Source organism: Capsicum annuum, chromosome 9 (assembly GCF_002878395.1).
Source record: "Capsicum annuum cultivar UCD-10X-F1 chromosome 9, UCD10Xv1.1, whole genome shotgun sequence".
Lineage (NCBI taxonomy): Eukaryota > Viridiplantae > Streptophyta > Magnoliopsida > Solanales > Solanaceae > Capsicum > Capsicum annuum.
The window spans coordinates 4,130,034-4,146,924 of record NC_061119.1 but is presented as its reverse complement, the minus strand read 5'-3'; the positions used below and the strand labels follow the sequence as shown (position 1 = coordinate 4,146,924).

The 16,891-nt window shown below is 34.8% G+C and overlaps 1 protein-coding gene across 2 annotated transcripts; it reads left to right on the top strand.

The window, feature by feature from the left end:
- The first annotated feature begins 5 nt into the window (after positions 1-5).
- Positions 6-14,578, top strand: LOC107843138 (probable ribosomal protein S11, mitochondrial). 2 transcript variants are annotated; one of them, XM_016687323.2, is made up of 3 exons: positions 6-152; positions 6,983-7,090; positions 13,679-14,578. In XM_016687323.2, exons 2-3 carry the CDS (start codon positions 6,988-6,990, stop codon positions 14,275-14,277), a joined length of 702 nt encoding a protein of 233 aa, XP_016542809.2. In that variant the 5' UTR covers positions 6-152; positions 6,983-6,987; the 3' UTR covers positions 14,278-14,578. The 2 variants fall into 2 exon arrangements, with proteins under 2 accessions (XP_016542809.2, XP_047251975.1); XM_047396019.1 differs by having other exon boundaries at positions 13,663-14,578.
- The last annotated feature ends 2,313 nt before the right edge of the window (positions 14,579-16,891 follow it).

Sequence of the window (16,891 nt, the reverse complement as noted above, 5' to 3'; positions counted from 1 at the left end):
CCAAGCCCAAAGGGAAAAGGTATAATAGGGTTTATGACTATTCACTGTTAGCGCCTCTCAAGTCTCATCTGTCTCTCTCTAAGAATCTCACGCTCAATTTTTGTTCAATTTTCGCTCGTCCGTTGCCTTGCTGCTCACAATCACTCACTTAGGTAACAATTTTTCTCCATCTCATTCTTGTTTCTTGATATTTATAGGTGATGAATAGCAGTTGAGTTAAACTGATCAATGCCAATTTTATTTCTGGGATGTTGATTATCAATTTACTATTCTTCTGTGTTCGTTAAGGTATGGAGTCAAAAGGTCATCTGAAAGTCTTATCTGTTTTAGGTTTTCGCTGACTTTGTGCTTCAAATTGGTCCTTTTTGGGAATTTTATGTGGCAAAAGGGAACACATCTTTCTTAATTTTTCAATTTATTTATTTTTTCTTTGTACTGAATTCGGCTTTTGGGAATCATTTTGATTGTCAAGTCAAATGGATATGCAAGGTGTATTTTTGTCCTAGAAAATTCAGTAGAAAAGATATATTTTTGGTTTGATGAACCAACGTTGTGCAAGTAATATGCTTTGTGATAATCCAGTATATATTAATTCAAAGCTATCAAGTTGGATACTGAACCCTTTTTGTTTTCTATTAAATTGTCTTGATATTTATGGTGCTGAATGTGAATGATATCTTTTCGATCCTCAAAGTCAGTTCTTGCTTATTTTATAGCTGTGCTTCCAGTACTTGTTTTGGTCTTTGGATTTTTCCTGTTCTATTTGTGCTAGACCAAACCAGTAGACAGTTTTAAATTTGTGACATTAGTTCGAATGTTTTGTAATTTGTGTTCTGTTTGTGCTCGACAGTTTTGAGCACTAAGCAGTAGGCTGTCCGCAGTAGCTTTGAACTTTAAAGTATATATGCTCAATGTTAACGGTTAACCCGATAACCAAACCGATAACAATGAAAAACCTATAGACGATTAACCATTATCTTATCGGTTCTTTAATGGTTTAGCATATATACAAATTGATAGTGAATAAGTAAAACCGATAACTTTCAAAACCGAACCGAACCGACCGATATGCACCTAGTTTATATGAAAAAGAAAATCTCATTAGACAATATTTTTTTTTTGTTACATTTATGTTTTTTTTTGTTCCACTATTATTTATTAGTTGACTATTTTTGTGTTTGAGAGGTTTTTAAAAGCTTTGGATTCATCAACTCACTTGATAAAGTATTGTATGGTGGTATTAGTTTTTTTCTCTTTTGAATCAGTTGCTGTAAGTAAAAATTTATGAGGAAAGTTAATGAAGTCAACATTTCAACTGTATAAACTAGAGATATATATACGAAAGGAAGAAAATTTATGGATTTAGAATGCCATGCACAATTTTCCTTTTCTTTTTTTTTTGTTCTTTTGCATCAGTGTCCAATACTCGTATTATAGTTAGATTAAATTCAGACTTGCACCGTATAGCCTCACATCAGGTGTTAAGGTACTTCTTAATAAAGGCAATTACGTATTCAGATGGACTCAAATTCAAAATCTCTATTTAAGAATTTATGAGTTTTAAAGTAAAATAAATTATCCTAAATCTTCTTTAAGTGTGATTCTAAGGTTTTGTTTTAACAAAAATAAATATATATATATATATATAAAATAAAACTTAAAAACTTAAAACTGATGTACATAAAGCCCTATAAACCAAAAGAGATTAGGGAAAAGGACATTGTATAGCCTTTTTAAAAAATAATAGCCGAAGAAATGTCACGTTATGGCCATTTGGCCATCTTCAGCCCTTCCCATTTTCCATTGGGCCATTTTCGGCCCTTCCCTCGGCCATTCGGCCCTTAACTCAGTTTGTTTTTTACTACAAAATTTTTAACTGAAAAATATTTTCCTTTTTTTATTGGGAAAAAATAATAATTAAATATAATTATATAAAAATGGTATAATTGTTATATTAATATGTATCTATATATGATATATGTATAGAAATTATATAGTTCTATAATATATATATATATATTATTCGAATGTTTATTTTATACATCAACTATAAATTTCTGTACATATATGTACACATATATATGTACGTATATATGTATATATAATTACATATATGTATATAATATATATATGTACATATATATGTGTACATATATGTATAAAATATATATATAAACAAATTGTATAAAATATGTACAAAAATTTATAGTTGATGTATAAAATACACATTCGACTAATAATTGCAGCTAAAGGTTGTATAGAATGTTTATAAAAATTGTATAATTGTTGTATAAAATGTGTATAGAAACTATATATATATGTGTATATATATCACATTTGTAATTATCGTTATTGTCATTTACAGAGACGTTCAAATGTGCAATCATAATCATTATTTTCCACTATAACTCGACCAAAAAATTAGAACTTTTCATCGAGATTTCACTGAGTATGTTTTTGTTGTACAGAGAAATACTCAAACTAGCTCTTTTCGCACACAATGGACACAGAAACAATCTATTTTTTCCTATAATTCTAGCCTCTAGGTTCATTAAAAACAGCTAGAGACCATTGATTTTTCAAACGATCAATCAATCAATAGTCTATTATATCAGAATAGTCACTTTCTTTGTTGAAAAAAATAAAATTAAAGAAGAAAAGAAGTGTCTTTCGAGATGATGTAACTAATAGTTGAGTGACTACATGAGAAATCAACTTGTTAGAGTTTTACAAGCTGACTGGAATTTTCTAAGATATTTATTTATAACAACGGTGTCCGAGCCGACTTTCGCAAAAAGAATAAGTATCAATCAAGATCTAATTTATATGCAACGATTCATTCATAACCCCCCTCCCCCAAAAAGAAGCAACGTAAATGGAAAAATGAAGAAAAAAGTTACTGTTTCCGTCAATATGACATTGAAATCGCAGTGATGTAGCGATGGAGGAACCAATGAAAAAAATGGAATATGTGTTAGGTCTTTTTGTATAGGCAGGGTATTCTTAGAAATGCATAAATATTATAATGATGACTCCAATTTAAAAAAAAATGATATATTCTCTTTTTCATCCGTATTACCTCTTTTTTTTTTTTTCTTTTATACTTTAATTTAAACCTTATATTTGGCTTGTTTAATATTACAAAATTTTATCACATTTGATATAATTTTAATTTAGAATTATAAAATTTTAAAAAATTCTTTAATAAAATCTTTTTAAACTAAAAAGTAAATTACTATTTGTCAAACAAAAATTCATTTTTAATCCAAAATTGTAATTTTATCGTTTAATCAAAAGGGATCTAAAATTAAAAATGAAAATAATCATATGAGTAAGTTCTACATGTTTCAAGGGCTATTTTCGTGTTTTTTTTTTTGCCGAGAGGCTATTTTTCTCCTTTTCCTAAGAGATTATCCAGTATTTTATAATCAAACATGTAGAACTTTCTTATATGATTCTTTTCATTTTTAATTTTAGATCCCTTTTGATTAATCGATAAAATTATAATTTTGGTTTAAAAATGAATTTTTGTTTGACGAATAGTAATTTACTTTTTAGTTTAAAAAGAGTTTATTAAAGAATTTTTAAAATTTTATAATTCTAAATTAAAATTATATAAAGTGTGATAAAATTTTGTAATATTGAACAAGCCAAATATAAAGTTGAAATTAAAGTATAAAAGCAAAAAAAAAAGAAAAGAGGTAATACGGATGAAAAAGAGAATGTATCATTTTTTTTGAAATTGGAATTATAATATTTCTGTATTTCGAATAATATCCCGCCTAAACAAAAAGCTAACACCACACACTCCATTTTTTTCCTTCCTCCATCACTACGATTTTAATGTCATATTGACGGAAACAATAACTTTTTTCTCCATTTTTTCATTTATGTTGCTTTTTTTTGGGGTATGAATGAATCGTGACATATAAATTAGATCTTGATTGATACTTATTCTTTTCGCGAAAGCCGGCTCGGACACCCTAGTTATAAATAAATGTCTTAGAAAATTTCGGTCAATTTGTAAGTCTCTGACAGGTTGATTTCTCATTTAGTTATTCAACTATTTAGTTATATTATCTTGAAAAGTCTCTTTTTTAATTTTGATTTTTTTTACAACAAAGAAAGTGACTATTTTGATATAATAGACTATTGGTTGAGTGATCATTTGAGAAATCAATGTTCTCTAACTGTTTTTAATGCACCTAGAGACTAGAATTATAGGTGAAACTAGACTGTTTCTGTGTCCCTTGTGAGCTAGTTTGAGTACTTCTCTGTACAACAAAAACACTCAGTGAAATCTCGGTGAAAAGTTTCATTTTTTTGGTCGAGTTTGAGTGGAAAATAATGATTATGATTGCACATTTGAACGTCTCTGTACATGACAATAATGATAATTACAAATGTGACATGGGTTAAGAGATTTTTTAGACTACAGTTGTATTTTGTACATAACAGATGCTATTGTGGAATGGTTGCTCCACTTAGAAGAGCTCTGGCAACTCCCCAACAGAGTCGCCAGAGCTTTCACACCCCTTTTTAACCTCCAAAAAGATTCGATTGTAAGTTTCGAAAAGGGTTTTTATGATTAAAGTGACAAAAGATTGAAAATTTGTTTCGAAAAGGACTTTTTATATTCAAAACTCGAAGTCGCCACTTGACATAAACTTGGTGTGCCAAGTCACCTCCTTTTCAAAACGATTTACTCTAAAACTGATTCGCGAACAGGGATTCCGGCTAAGGAATTCTGTTGACCGAGGGGAAGGTGTTAGGCATCCCTTGATCCTGTGGTTCGACCACGGTCGCTTGGTGGAGTATGTCGGCTACTTTGACACTACGAATGTATAAATCATACAAAACACGCAAAATAATCAAGCAAAACAAAACGAAACAATTCAAAATTTAGTGTTCAGTCCAATTATACAGTCCAAAGTAGAAAAATGCAAAAATATATAAATCCTATTCTAAGCTAGTCCTAAACTAAGCTCCACCCGACGCCTCGGACCTTCGTCACGAACGTCCTCCAGGTACAAAATACTTCGGGGCATCCCCGGCGAATAAACACAAATACCTCGGGGCATTCCCCGGCCAAATGATACATTCGATCCAAAAGCAATGAAATCAAACCATTCAACACGCATTTCAAGCATTTAATAATTCAACAAGCAAATACTTATTCCTAAATCTTTGCCTACCCGAACCTACTTTTGCCTATTCATTCGATGGCCTAATCATGATACTACCAAGTTCGATTAAGGTTTATTTCAAGTCAAACTAACCAAAATTCACCAATTATATTAAGTTTTCAATTTTCACCCCCAAATTAATTCTCAACATGATTAAACCAATTTTCGACTATCAAATCCAATATCAACCACGTACACACAACAAAGAATCAAGCATGCTAAACAAACAAGTTATTCGCACCCATAACAAACAACCAAAATTCCAAAATAGAATAAAGAATCAGTTGAGAAATGGACCTCAATGCTTTTAATTGAAATGGCTCCTTCCGACTAGAACCGCGTCCAAAATCTCGGACCGAACCTCAATGACGAACAAACCAACTCGAATAGCCTTTTCTTTCCATTTTTTCATCAACCCAAGTTGGAAAACCGCACAAAGTAGCCAAACCCGTACCAATTTCGCACCCCCAGCTACTGTTTCAACAGATTTACGGCGAATTTGGTCCGAGACGGGGGTTAAAGGAACGGCACCGGAGTCGGTTCACCGGAACAGTAAACTCCGGTGACGTTGCTCTGTTTTACTTTTCACTGCTCTCTCTCTCTCGATTTGTCACGTTTTTCGATCAACCTCTGCCTACCTTTTCCGACCATCGATCTCCCTCATCTCTCGATTTCTCCCTCTCCTGGTGTTATTATTGTGTGCGTGTCTATATGGTGTATTTTGTATGAGTTTCTATGAGTAGAAAATGGAGGATCTTTTTTTTTTTTTTCAGTCGAATTGGGAATTTGTGTGATGATGTGAGTGTGGTTCCTTCGTGAGAATGAAAACAGAAGAATATATATGTGTAGAAGAGTGTGTGCTACTGGGAGATATAAGTGGAGGCTGTGAGATATGTGTGTGGACCGATGTGTGTAGTTCTTGGAGAAGAAGATGATTTCTGTGTGTGGAATTGAAAAAAAAAGCAAAGGAAAAATGGTCCTTGCATTTACTGTGGTTCCCCTCCTTTGTTTGTATAGTATTGTATATATTACTCCCCAATTCTGTTATGGCTTGGATAAAAAAAAACGTGTAGATGGGTTATGGCAGTGGCGTGGGGTACGTCTGGTGAGGTGGGGTAGGGGTAGTGGTTAGGTGTCCATCTCTAATTAGAGAGGTGGTTAATTTGTTACCCAAAAGAATAATTGGGGATTAGGTTTGTTAGTGGGTTTGTTATTTTTGTATTGTTATGGGATATAATCATATGGGTGAGGGCACGCAGTAAGACGAAGGTAAAAAATGGTAAAAGTGCTATCGGGGAGGGACAAAATTACGTGTCTATAGTTACTATGCTAGTCTTTCTTGATGCCATGTCTAAAATATGGATTGTTAGCTGGGTTGCAACCAAGTTACACATTTGGCCACTCAGAAAAATATTTATAATTGTGGGGGCGGCTGGCTATGTAATTTAATTTCTCTTAAAATGTTGTTTGATTAGTTTCTTAAGCATATGGTGCTATTGGATTGTAGTAGTTACAAGAATGTTCTTTTTTAATGTCTACAGTTCTAGCATATTACATATGAACTCCCTGTTTCTTCATTAACAGTTCGATGCTGTTTCCATTTGGAATTGCACAATTATCATTTAATCATTTAACAGTGAAATAACTTGGAGATAGAGAAATGACACCAATTAAAGAGCTCAATAAGAAGATGGGAAGAGAGTGATAGAATTGGTTTTTGTAAGAAAGGTTTTTTTGATTAATTGTATCTGTTTGTCTGAATAGATTCTAAGGTGCAGTGATTTGCATTTTTACAGGCAAGATGAAACTCATACAGCGTGTTTTATGGGCTGCCAATGCTTTCAAATTACGATCTTCTGATCATCATCAAGCTTTCAAGAACTTTTCAACACTTCCAAATTTTGGTAGGTACTGTTTATTTTCTTCTTGTTAAATGCTATGTAAGTCTCTTCATCAAATTGCATATCGTGTCATACCTCCATTTTATGAGAAGCATGGATTTAGTTTGAGCTCATTATTATAGCTTGTTTTCCTAAAATTTTATTTCCGTGGTTGCAAGTTTAAACTGTTTGCCTCCCAATTACGCTCTCAATTTTTTTTTTTTTTGGCAATTAAGATTTTGTTGAATCACCCATCACCAAGTGAGAAATACAATCCAGGGGAGAGTTACCCAGCTCTAGGGGTGTGTAAGAACAAAACCGACCGATAAATCGAATCGATAAAAATGTTATTGGTTTATTATTATTGGGTTAATGGTTTTATAAAAAAATTTATTGGGTTATTGGTTCGGTTTGATTTTTTTTTTGGGGTTATTGGGTAAACCGATAACCCAATAAGAATACATATATATATATATATGACTTATTATATATTTATCTTAATTTCTCTTTAATTTCTACAAATTAACAAACCTATTATTTCAATTATACAAACTCTTAATTTCTTCTGTCAGAAGGGGAGCCTTGGAGTAACTGGTAAAGCTGCTGGAAACGGCCTCTAGCAAAAAATGCTAGGTAAGGCTGCATACGATACACCCTTGTGGTGGGGCCCTTCCCCGGACACCGCGCATAGTGGTAGCTTTAGTGCACTGGGCTGTCTTTTTTTTAATTTCACCTAACAACGTTTAGTTCAAACTTGAAGGTTTTTGTAAATTAAAACACATCAGATTTTTGGTGGCAATCAAGATTTGTTTTTTTTTTTTTTTTTTTGTTTGTTACTACTATTTTTATTTTATGAGTATTTTATTATCGATTAAACCGAAAATCGAATCGTTAAAGAAAAAATCTATAAACCGAAAACCGATAAAAAATATCTTATTGGTTTGGTTATTGGTTTAGCATATTTAAAAACTAAAAATCGATAAATCGAACTGATAATATATAAAATCGAACCGACTCGACCGATGCACACCCCTAACTAGCTCAGCCCCTTCCGAGTATCAACCTATGCACCAAACAAATGCACAAACCTAAAGGAACTATTACATCCAAACGACCTATCTATACAAAGAAACCTAGAGAGTACTAATATATCCAAAGAGCCTGGTATTGGTCCTCACTCTAGTGCCTTGATTACTTTTATTTTTATTACTGCTTTAATAGGTAAGGGAAAACAAATGTGGGAAAAATCCAGATAGCCAATTTCAACAGGTTTCCATTGAAGAAAGATTTAAAATTGATTCTGCAGTGCTTAAAGAGAGAGGAATATTCTTAATATTTATTTCTCCCTTACCTATTAAAGCAGTAATAAAAATAAAAGTAATCAAGGCGAGGGTCTTTATATGTATTTACCGGTTCGTAATGCTCTATGGGATGACTTCTCAATTTGGTTTTTGCCCTGCAAAGATTTCTGTTTCTCCTTATAATATGTATATTCACAAAATGAAAAGAAACCAGAAACAATATTAGTCAACCATCCTTTCCATCATAAATATGGCATCTTCCACCTTTCCCATAAAGTGTTCCAGTTGAAATTTTCCGTTCACTTGGAAACTGGAATCAATTTTTATCCATAAAATGCTAGATGATTCATAAATCCGCAAGCAAGGAAAATCTCCAACAACCACTTCCCATTTCGATAGTCCAATATTCTACATTATTATTGTGCGTGTACCCATTTATGCTATCTTTTGATCCTACAACCTAATAAATTCTTGGATAGTTTATCAAAAATCATGCAATCTCCGATCCTCTAACTATGATTTCAACAAAGGTCCGGATGGAGAAGCTTTCACACATCAAGTGAGATTCAGTAACTAGCACATAAAGAGCGCACACTTCATTTTGAATATCAACCGAAAGATTTAATCACTACATCAGAAAAAAATTGAATTAACAACAAAGAGTCATAAGAATGAAAGTTTAGTCTTTAATTATATGTTGTTGTTATAAATTGTAGCCCTCGGCGTACGATAGGCTACCTTGCTAATGTGGGTTGACCTCAATTTCAATGGCAAAGCAAGCAGAGGTCGGCAGAGGAAAGACCTTTCCTGACTGAGACCATGACTAATGGTAAACAAGGATCTAGTGGATCCTCAAGAGTGAAGAACCCAGTTGCAGCAGAGCATGTACACACCAGTGGAACAGTAACTCCAGGTGTTGTGGTGGCAGTCCTGCAGAATGACGATGTTGGGGTAAAATTGATGGACCCAAAGCTGGGTGTGGGTGGTTCAAAGCTTACAGAGGCAGATCCATAGTTGAAGTTGATTGAACTAAAGCTAAAGGGAGTAGCTCCAGAAACGCAGCTAGCGAAGAAAGGCTTGACACAACGACTACTGGAAAGGGATTGTAGCTCGTCAATTCAGGTGGAACAGAGGGTGATAACTAAGGAGAATATAGATTTACCAGTGAAGGAAGAAAGATACTGGAAAGAAGGAAAATAGCGCATACCAAAGAAAATTGGGTAGGATTATTCACTCATAATGGAACCGCATCAAGTGGTGTGGCTTTAACCTTTATGCCTCCTACAGTGATTGACGGTAAGCCTACTATTACATTAGAATTGACTGATCTGGTAGAGCACACGAAGCAACGAAGTAATGCATTGATTCTTTATACTATAGGTGATGTTCCCAATTTACATATATGAGCTCGCACATTGCAAAAACATGGAATAATGTAGCTTTACCGGAATTGTTCTTACATGACAACGGATTCTATGTTGTAAAACTTCAGAACCAACAGGAAAGAGATGAAATCTTATATTTCGGACCTTATAAAATGAATAGCATGCCTCTGCTCTTGAAAATCTGGTCTCCAACTTTTGATTTCCAACAAGAGTTTCCTCGAACTATACCTCTTTGGGTAAGACTGTTGAATCTTCCTCTAAATTGATGGGGGTCATGTAACTTTGAGTAAGATTGCAAGTAGCCTGGGAGAGACCCTATTCGTAGATGAGTGTACAACAATCTCGAATATATTAGGCAAAAGCGTTGGTTGATATTGATATTCCTCGTGAGTTGCCTTAGGAGATTAAGATTATAGATCTTTTTGGGAGAAAATTTACGCAATTGGTGGCTTGTGATTGGAAATCGTTGTATTGTCCTAAATGCTTGCAACATGGTCACATTTATAAACGGGAGGATGCAGTGATACCTCATGCCAAAATAGGAGATAGAAAGCAACCACAAGGACTAGTACAAAGACAAAAAGGGGAGCATCAGGAACCAGGAAGTTGGTACAACGATGGATTGGCAAACCTACTTTAAGGCTGCATTTGTTTTTTTTAAGATTCAGACGTCTCAATCTGAATGCACATCTGAATGGTTAAGATGTTGTCTCTAGATCTGAAAAATGATTTAAGATTGTTTGTGTTTCAACATCTGAAAAATGATTTAAGATTGTTTGTGTTTCAACATCTGAATGTGCAAAAAAATTTTATTTGTATATATAACAACATACCCAATTTATTCCCACATGGTGGGGTCTGGGAAGAGTAGATTGTATGCAAACCATACCACTACCTTAGATGAAATAGAGAGGCTGTTTCCGATAGACCCCCGACTTAAGACCGATAACAGTATACCAAACACAAAAGACAAGTGCATATAAACTAGTACGGTACACAAAACAAACTAACAGTATAATAAACACCAAAGATAAGTGCATATAAACTAGTACGGTATGCAAAATAACCACACGATAATACTACAGCCACAACACCACGAGCAAGAAACTCCAGAAAAAAGAACGATCCCTTACTATTACCGACGCACTCCCACCCCCTAAGTCTCTATCCTAATCTGCATCCTCCACACCTTCATATAAAGAGTCATGTCCTTCATAAGCTGTAACTGTTCCATATCATGCCTAATCACCTCCCTTCAATATTTCTTTGGTCTACCTCTACCCCAGTGGATTGACAGGGCCAGACGATATTCCAGTGGATTTTTGGAAGAGCACCAGCAAGGTAGGTTTGGAGTGGTTGACAAGGTTGTTTAACATTATTTTTAGGGCGGCAAAGATTCCTGAAACGTGGAGGTGGAGTACGATGATCCCAGTGTATAAAAACAAGGGAGACATTCAGAGTGTCAACGACTATAGATGTTGTAACAGCCTTAAAGTAGGTTTGACAATCCATCGTTGTTCAGCTTCCTGGTTCGCTGATGCTCTCTTTTTTGTCTTTGTACTGGTCTTTGTGGTTGCTTTCCATCTCCTATTTTGGCCTGAGGTATCACTACATCCTCCCGTTTACAAATGTGACCATGTTGCAAGGATCTGTAATCTCAATCGCCTTAGGCAGCTCACGAGTAATATCAATATCAACCAACGCTCTTGCTTAAGATATTCGAGATTGTTTCTTCGTACACTCATCTGCGAATAGGGGGAATAGGGGCTCTCCCAGGCTACTTGCAATCTTTCTCAAAGTTACATGACCCCATCAATTTAGAGGAAGATTCAACAGTCTTACCCAAAGAGGTATAGTTCGAGCAAACTCTTGTTGGAAATCAAAAGTTAGGGACCAGATTTTCAAGAATAAAGGCATGCTATTCATTGTATAAGGTCCGGAATATAAGATTTCATCTCTGTCCTGTTGGTTCTGAAATTTCACAATATAGTACCCATCATTTAAGAAAAATCCCGATTAAGCTACATTATTCCATGGTTTTGCAATGTACGAGCTCATTTATGTAAAATTGGAGACATCACCCATAGTATAGAGAATCAATGCATTACTCAGTTGCTTCGTGTGCTCTACCAGATCAGTCAATTCTAATGTAACAGTGGGCTTACCATCAATCACTGTAGGAGGCATAAAGGTTAAAGCCATGCCACTTGATGCAGTTTCATTATGAGTGAATAATCCTGACCAGTTTTCTTTGGTATGCGCTCTTTTCCTTCTTTCCAGTATCTTCCTTCTCTGATACATCTATATTCTCCTTAAGTTATCACCCTCTGTTCCACCTGAATTGACGAGCTACCATCCCCTTCCAGTAGTCGTTGTGTCATGCCTTTCTTCGCTAGCTGCGTTTCTGGTGCTACTCCTTTTAGCTTTAGATCAGTCATCTTCAACTTTGGATCTGTCTCTGTAAGCTTTGAACCACCCACACCCAGCTTTGGGTCCATCAATTTTACCCCGACATCGTCATTCTGCGGGACTGCTGCCACGACACCTAGAGTTACTGTTCCATTGGTGTGTACATGCTCTGGGTTCTTCACTCCTGAGGATCCACTAGATCCTTGTTTGCATTTAGTCCAGGTCTTTCCGCTGCGTCACTTCGCCATTGAAATTGGGCTATCGTACGCCGAGGGCTACAGTTTATAACAACTACATATAATTAAAGAGTTAACTCTCATTCTTATAACAACTCTTTGTTGTTAATTTAATTTTTTTCTGATGTAATGATTAAATCTTTCGCTTGATATTCAAAATGAATTGTGCGCTATTTTTGTGCTAGTTACCGAACCTCACTTGAAGAGTGAAAGCTTCTCCATCCGGACCTTTGTTGAAATCATAGTTAGAGGATCGGAGATTGCATGATTTTTGATAAACTATTCAAGAATTTATTTGGTTGTAGGATCAAAAGATAGCATAAATGGGTACGCGCACAATAATAATGTAGAATATTGGACTGTCGGAATGGGAAGGTGGTTGTTGGAGATTTTCCTTGCTTGCGGATTTATGAATCATCTAGCATTTTATGGATAAAAATTGATTCCAATTTCCAAGTGAACGGAAAATTTCAACAAAGCACATAACAATTTATGGGAAAGAAGGTGGAAGATGCCATATTTATGATGGGAAGGATGGTTGACTAGTATTATTTCTGTTTTCTTTTCATTTTATGAATATACATATTATAAAGAAAAACAGAAATCTTGCAGGGCAAAAACCAAATTGAGAAGTCATCCCATAGAGCATTAGGAACCGGTAAATACATATAAAGACCCTCACCTTGAATATTTTTATTACTGCTTTAATAGGTAAGGGAGAAATAAATATTAAGAATATTCCTCTCTCTTTAAGCACTGACGAATCACTTTCTACCATGGAAACCTGTTGAAATTGGCTATCTGGATTTTTCCCATATTTGTTTACCCTGCTGACTGACTTATTATGTTACTGTCACTTTTCTTGATAGGGTAAGGTTTTTATTAAAGATATTCTGTTACTGTTCCTAGTGTGAGAGAAGGAAAATGCTTCACTGTACGTCGTCGTAGTATGAAACCTTATAGTTAATTTCTCTGAGTGACTTCTAAAGAGACGGATCAGAAATTCTGGGTTTTATGGTTGGCCTTTCCATTACCATCTTCTTGAACTGAAAGTCCTTTCTTTAATTCTATCCTACCCTAAATCTAATTCTAACTCTTTATCTTCTTAATTCTGTCTAGTTTTTGATTGTTTGTTTCGATTCCATGATTCTTACAATTAGGCGGATGTATTTAAATCTGCTGCGCTGATTCAGTGTTTCGTAGATCCAGGAATGGAATAGACATGCCCTTTTCTCTTATGTAATTTTTGAACTTTTGCTCAAAAGGATCATTTTGATGCAGGTATCCCAAGGAAGACTGAAAGAAAAATATACAGTAATCAGCACTTAATCTTGGGAATGAATCCTTATTCACCTTATAATGTTGGTAGGAGGTGCTTCATACAATCAGTAAGCCCAAAGGAAGCTGAGATGGGAAACAATTCTAGACCAATGGACATTATTAGAGAACTTACAGAGGACAGTAAAAGGGTTTTCCCGAGTGGTGTTCCACTTGCTAGATATCATATCGAGCAGGACGCTGATATTGTTCATATGAAGGTTCTTCGCAACAACGCCTTTGTAACTGTGACAGATTCGAAAGGGAACAGAAAGTTTGGAGCTACTGCAGGTAAGTTAACAGGGAAAGGAACGAAAATTGCTCGATACGCTGCCGAATCAACTGCAGAACATGTTGGGCGTGAAGCCAGAGACCGGGGTTTGAAGTCAGTGGTCATGAAAGTAAATGGCTTTACTTACTTTAAGAAGAAGAAACAAGCAATTCTAAGCTTCAGGGAGGGCTACACTCATTCTCGCGGAGATAAGAACCCTGTGGTATATATTGAGGACACAACACGACGTCCCCATAATGGATGCCGCCTCCCAAAGAAGCGTCGCATCTAATTACTAATCGGGTGATTAATGTGTCCTGTTAATTGGAATGCGATGAGTCATTGGTCTCGTGTTAAATCAACACAGGTCCTGCTTGCTATGTTTTTGGAGGCTTTTTTCAGCTGTCTAGTAAATCGAGTAAAGTGTAGGCTGCTTCTTCTTCTTATCAGTTTAGAGAGAACATCTAATTACCTATTGACTGTATCAGATAGCAAATACGGCCTTGTTTTGTACAAGTATTTTCGTTGACACCTCTGACACAAGTTGTGGAAATTGACCTGCATTATCACTAATGATTTCATGTTGTGTCTAATTGATTGCTATTTATTTGTCATTTTTGTAGTTGGAACTGGAGGTGTACTGATGGTTTACTCTCCATTCAGGTGTGTTTCCTAAATCTCAATCACCTGCTTAAAAAACTGTAACGTTACTGATTGCGTGCCCAGTCTTTCCCTTGATAATGTTATCTTTTTACTATTCAATTAATAGTTAGTGTTAGTCTGCAAGGCCACTGGTGATTTTTGTCCAACGTTATATTATATGCCCTCTACAATGCTCAAAACTGTTGAATTTTGAGCACAACTGAAGCATTTGAACTATAATATCATTTCATTACCTTGCATTTTCCTGAAAATCCTTGCAGCATGTCATCGAATTGTTAGGCTTTCCACTAGAGCATTGCAAATAAAGTAGTTCTAGTAGGAGGAGAATATTGCTACTAGCTACCAATGCAAAGTTGTTGACAAGTGGTAAAGGCGGAACTAGAGTATAACATATATATGAGTTCATGAAAATTCAGTAGCTTGTCAATGTTATTTAGAATTCAAGATTTATTTCAATATATAAAAAGATTTGGTTAATATTAATTTTTAAAGTTGAAAAATTAGGTGACAAGTTATTAAGATGATAGTGGCCATGAATAAGACAATCACTAAACCTAGCAAAAATATTTGGATTTTACTTGAAAATAACAAAGGGTCATAGCCAAAACTAAAGTAGAAATGACAAAAAGTGGTTTATAATGCCATTAATTTTGGATTCATCATCAATGATTGCCTCATTTTTCTGTCATAGTACCACATAATTAATCACAATGTGTGGTGGATAGATAGTATTTTCCGATTCGAGTCTGAAGAATAGATTAGAAGTTTTGGAATTGAGTTTGGAGAATAGATTAAATCTTGAAAAGAAACGCACGGTTATTCCTTTAATAAATCTTACATGGCACAAATTCAAATTTAAAACCATGAGTACAGAATCCTAGATTAAATTCTGTAGTCAGAGAGAGAATCAATTTGATCGATTCAAATCATCCTACAATTCGCTTTGACGTTCCTATATTTGTTTCATTTTGGTCTGATATTCCATTATTGATGGCATTTCGAAATCTAACACGGATACTGAATATCAAATAAAAAATTAAGGGCAAAAGGTTCGAATATATTTAAACTTCGATGAAATTTACTGTAACACGCCTCAACTTATAGAACCCCTCAACTATTTATTAATGTATTTTTGTGGCAATATTTACCTAGTTGGATCACTATATGCTCACACTGAGCGCGTAAGGGTCTCAAGTGGTTCAGTTGAACAAACATATGTCACAGAAATATGGTAATAAATAATCGAAGGGGTCATAAAATCCCAACAAAGTTGAGGCATGTTACAATAAATTTTGGCAAAATTTAGGTATAAATTTAATGTTGTCATTAATAGATTTTCTTGGGGCACCCACCATGATGTATAAACCTGTCAAAGATATATGTGTGCCCACCTAAAGCTTATAATTGAGCAAAAATTCACAAAAAGGACTCTCTAAGAAATTTTAATTTTATCCCTTCAATAATGTCAAGAGTCCGAGAAATGCAAACCAACCAATTCAATGCATGCTTCTACTTTATTTTCTTGTTTTTTTATTTCTCATTCGGTGTTCGGTATTCATATTGAAGCCCGACTAATTTGAATTCATGCCGGGTAGGATTCATTCGGGGGTTAGCGCTCCCTTCCAAGGTTTTTTTTCATAGCCAGAGCTCGAACCTGATACTTCTGGTTAAGGGAGTAACTGTCTCATCCACTGCACCACATCTGTTGATGATTCTGTAGCTTTCACTTGATTGAACAAACAAATGAATATATTTTTTATATTTGGAGTTTTAAATGTGACTAGTAAAGGTGTTGTCGTATCACTGGGAGGTTACAGATTCATTCCTTGAAAATAGTCTCTCACAAAAATGTAAGGTAAAACTACTTATAATAGACTATTGTTGTCCGACCCTTCTCCGGACTCCGAATATAACGAGAGAGTTTTTTTAATGCATCAGGCTGCCTTTTGTAGTTTTGAATATGACAACTTTGGCACAGGACAAACTGCTGACGGTTTCATACCCTGGGACTTTATGTTCATAATGATGTCATGCTTGCCTTGGCACTCCGGAGAAGCAAATCTTGATTGAATCTGTATTTGCTCAATGGATACAATCCGCTAATGATAAAACTTCATATGAGTTCGATGTACTTTTATCTTCAACGAGTGGCTCATCATTCAATGCAGGTCAAAACATCTGGTCGTCGGGTTAGTTGTTAATGAAAATAGTAATTCATTATTTTTAACAATAGGTCTTGGAGA

What these genes read in the sequence shown, in the direction of transcription:
- LOC107843138 (XM_016687323.2), top strand. Translation starts at nt 6,988, where the DNA reads ATGAAACTCATACAGCGTGTTTTATGGGCTGCCAATGCTTTCAAATTA. An exon ending in TTCAACACTTCCAAATTTTG is followed by an intron (nt 7,091 to 13,678) that starts GTAGGTACTGTT and finishes ATTTTGATGCAG; the next exon opens with GTATCCCAAGGAAGACTGAA.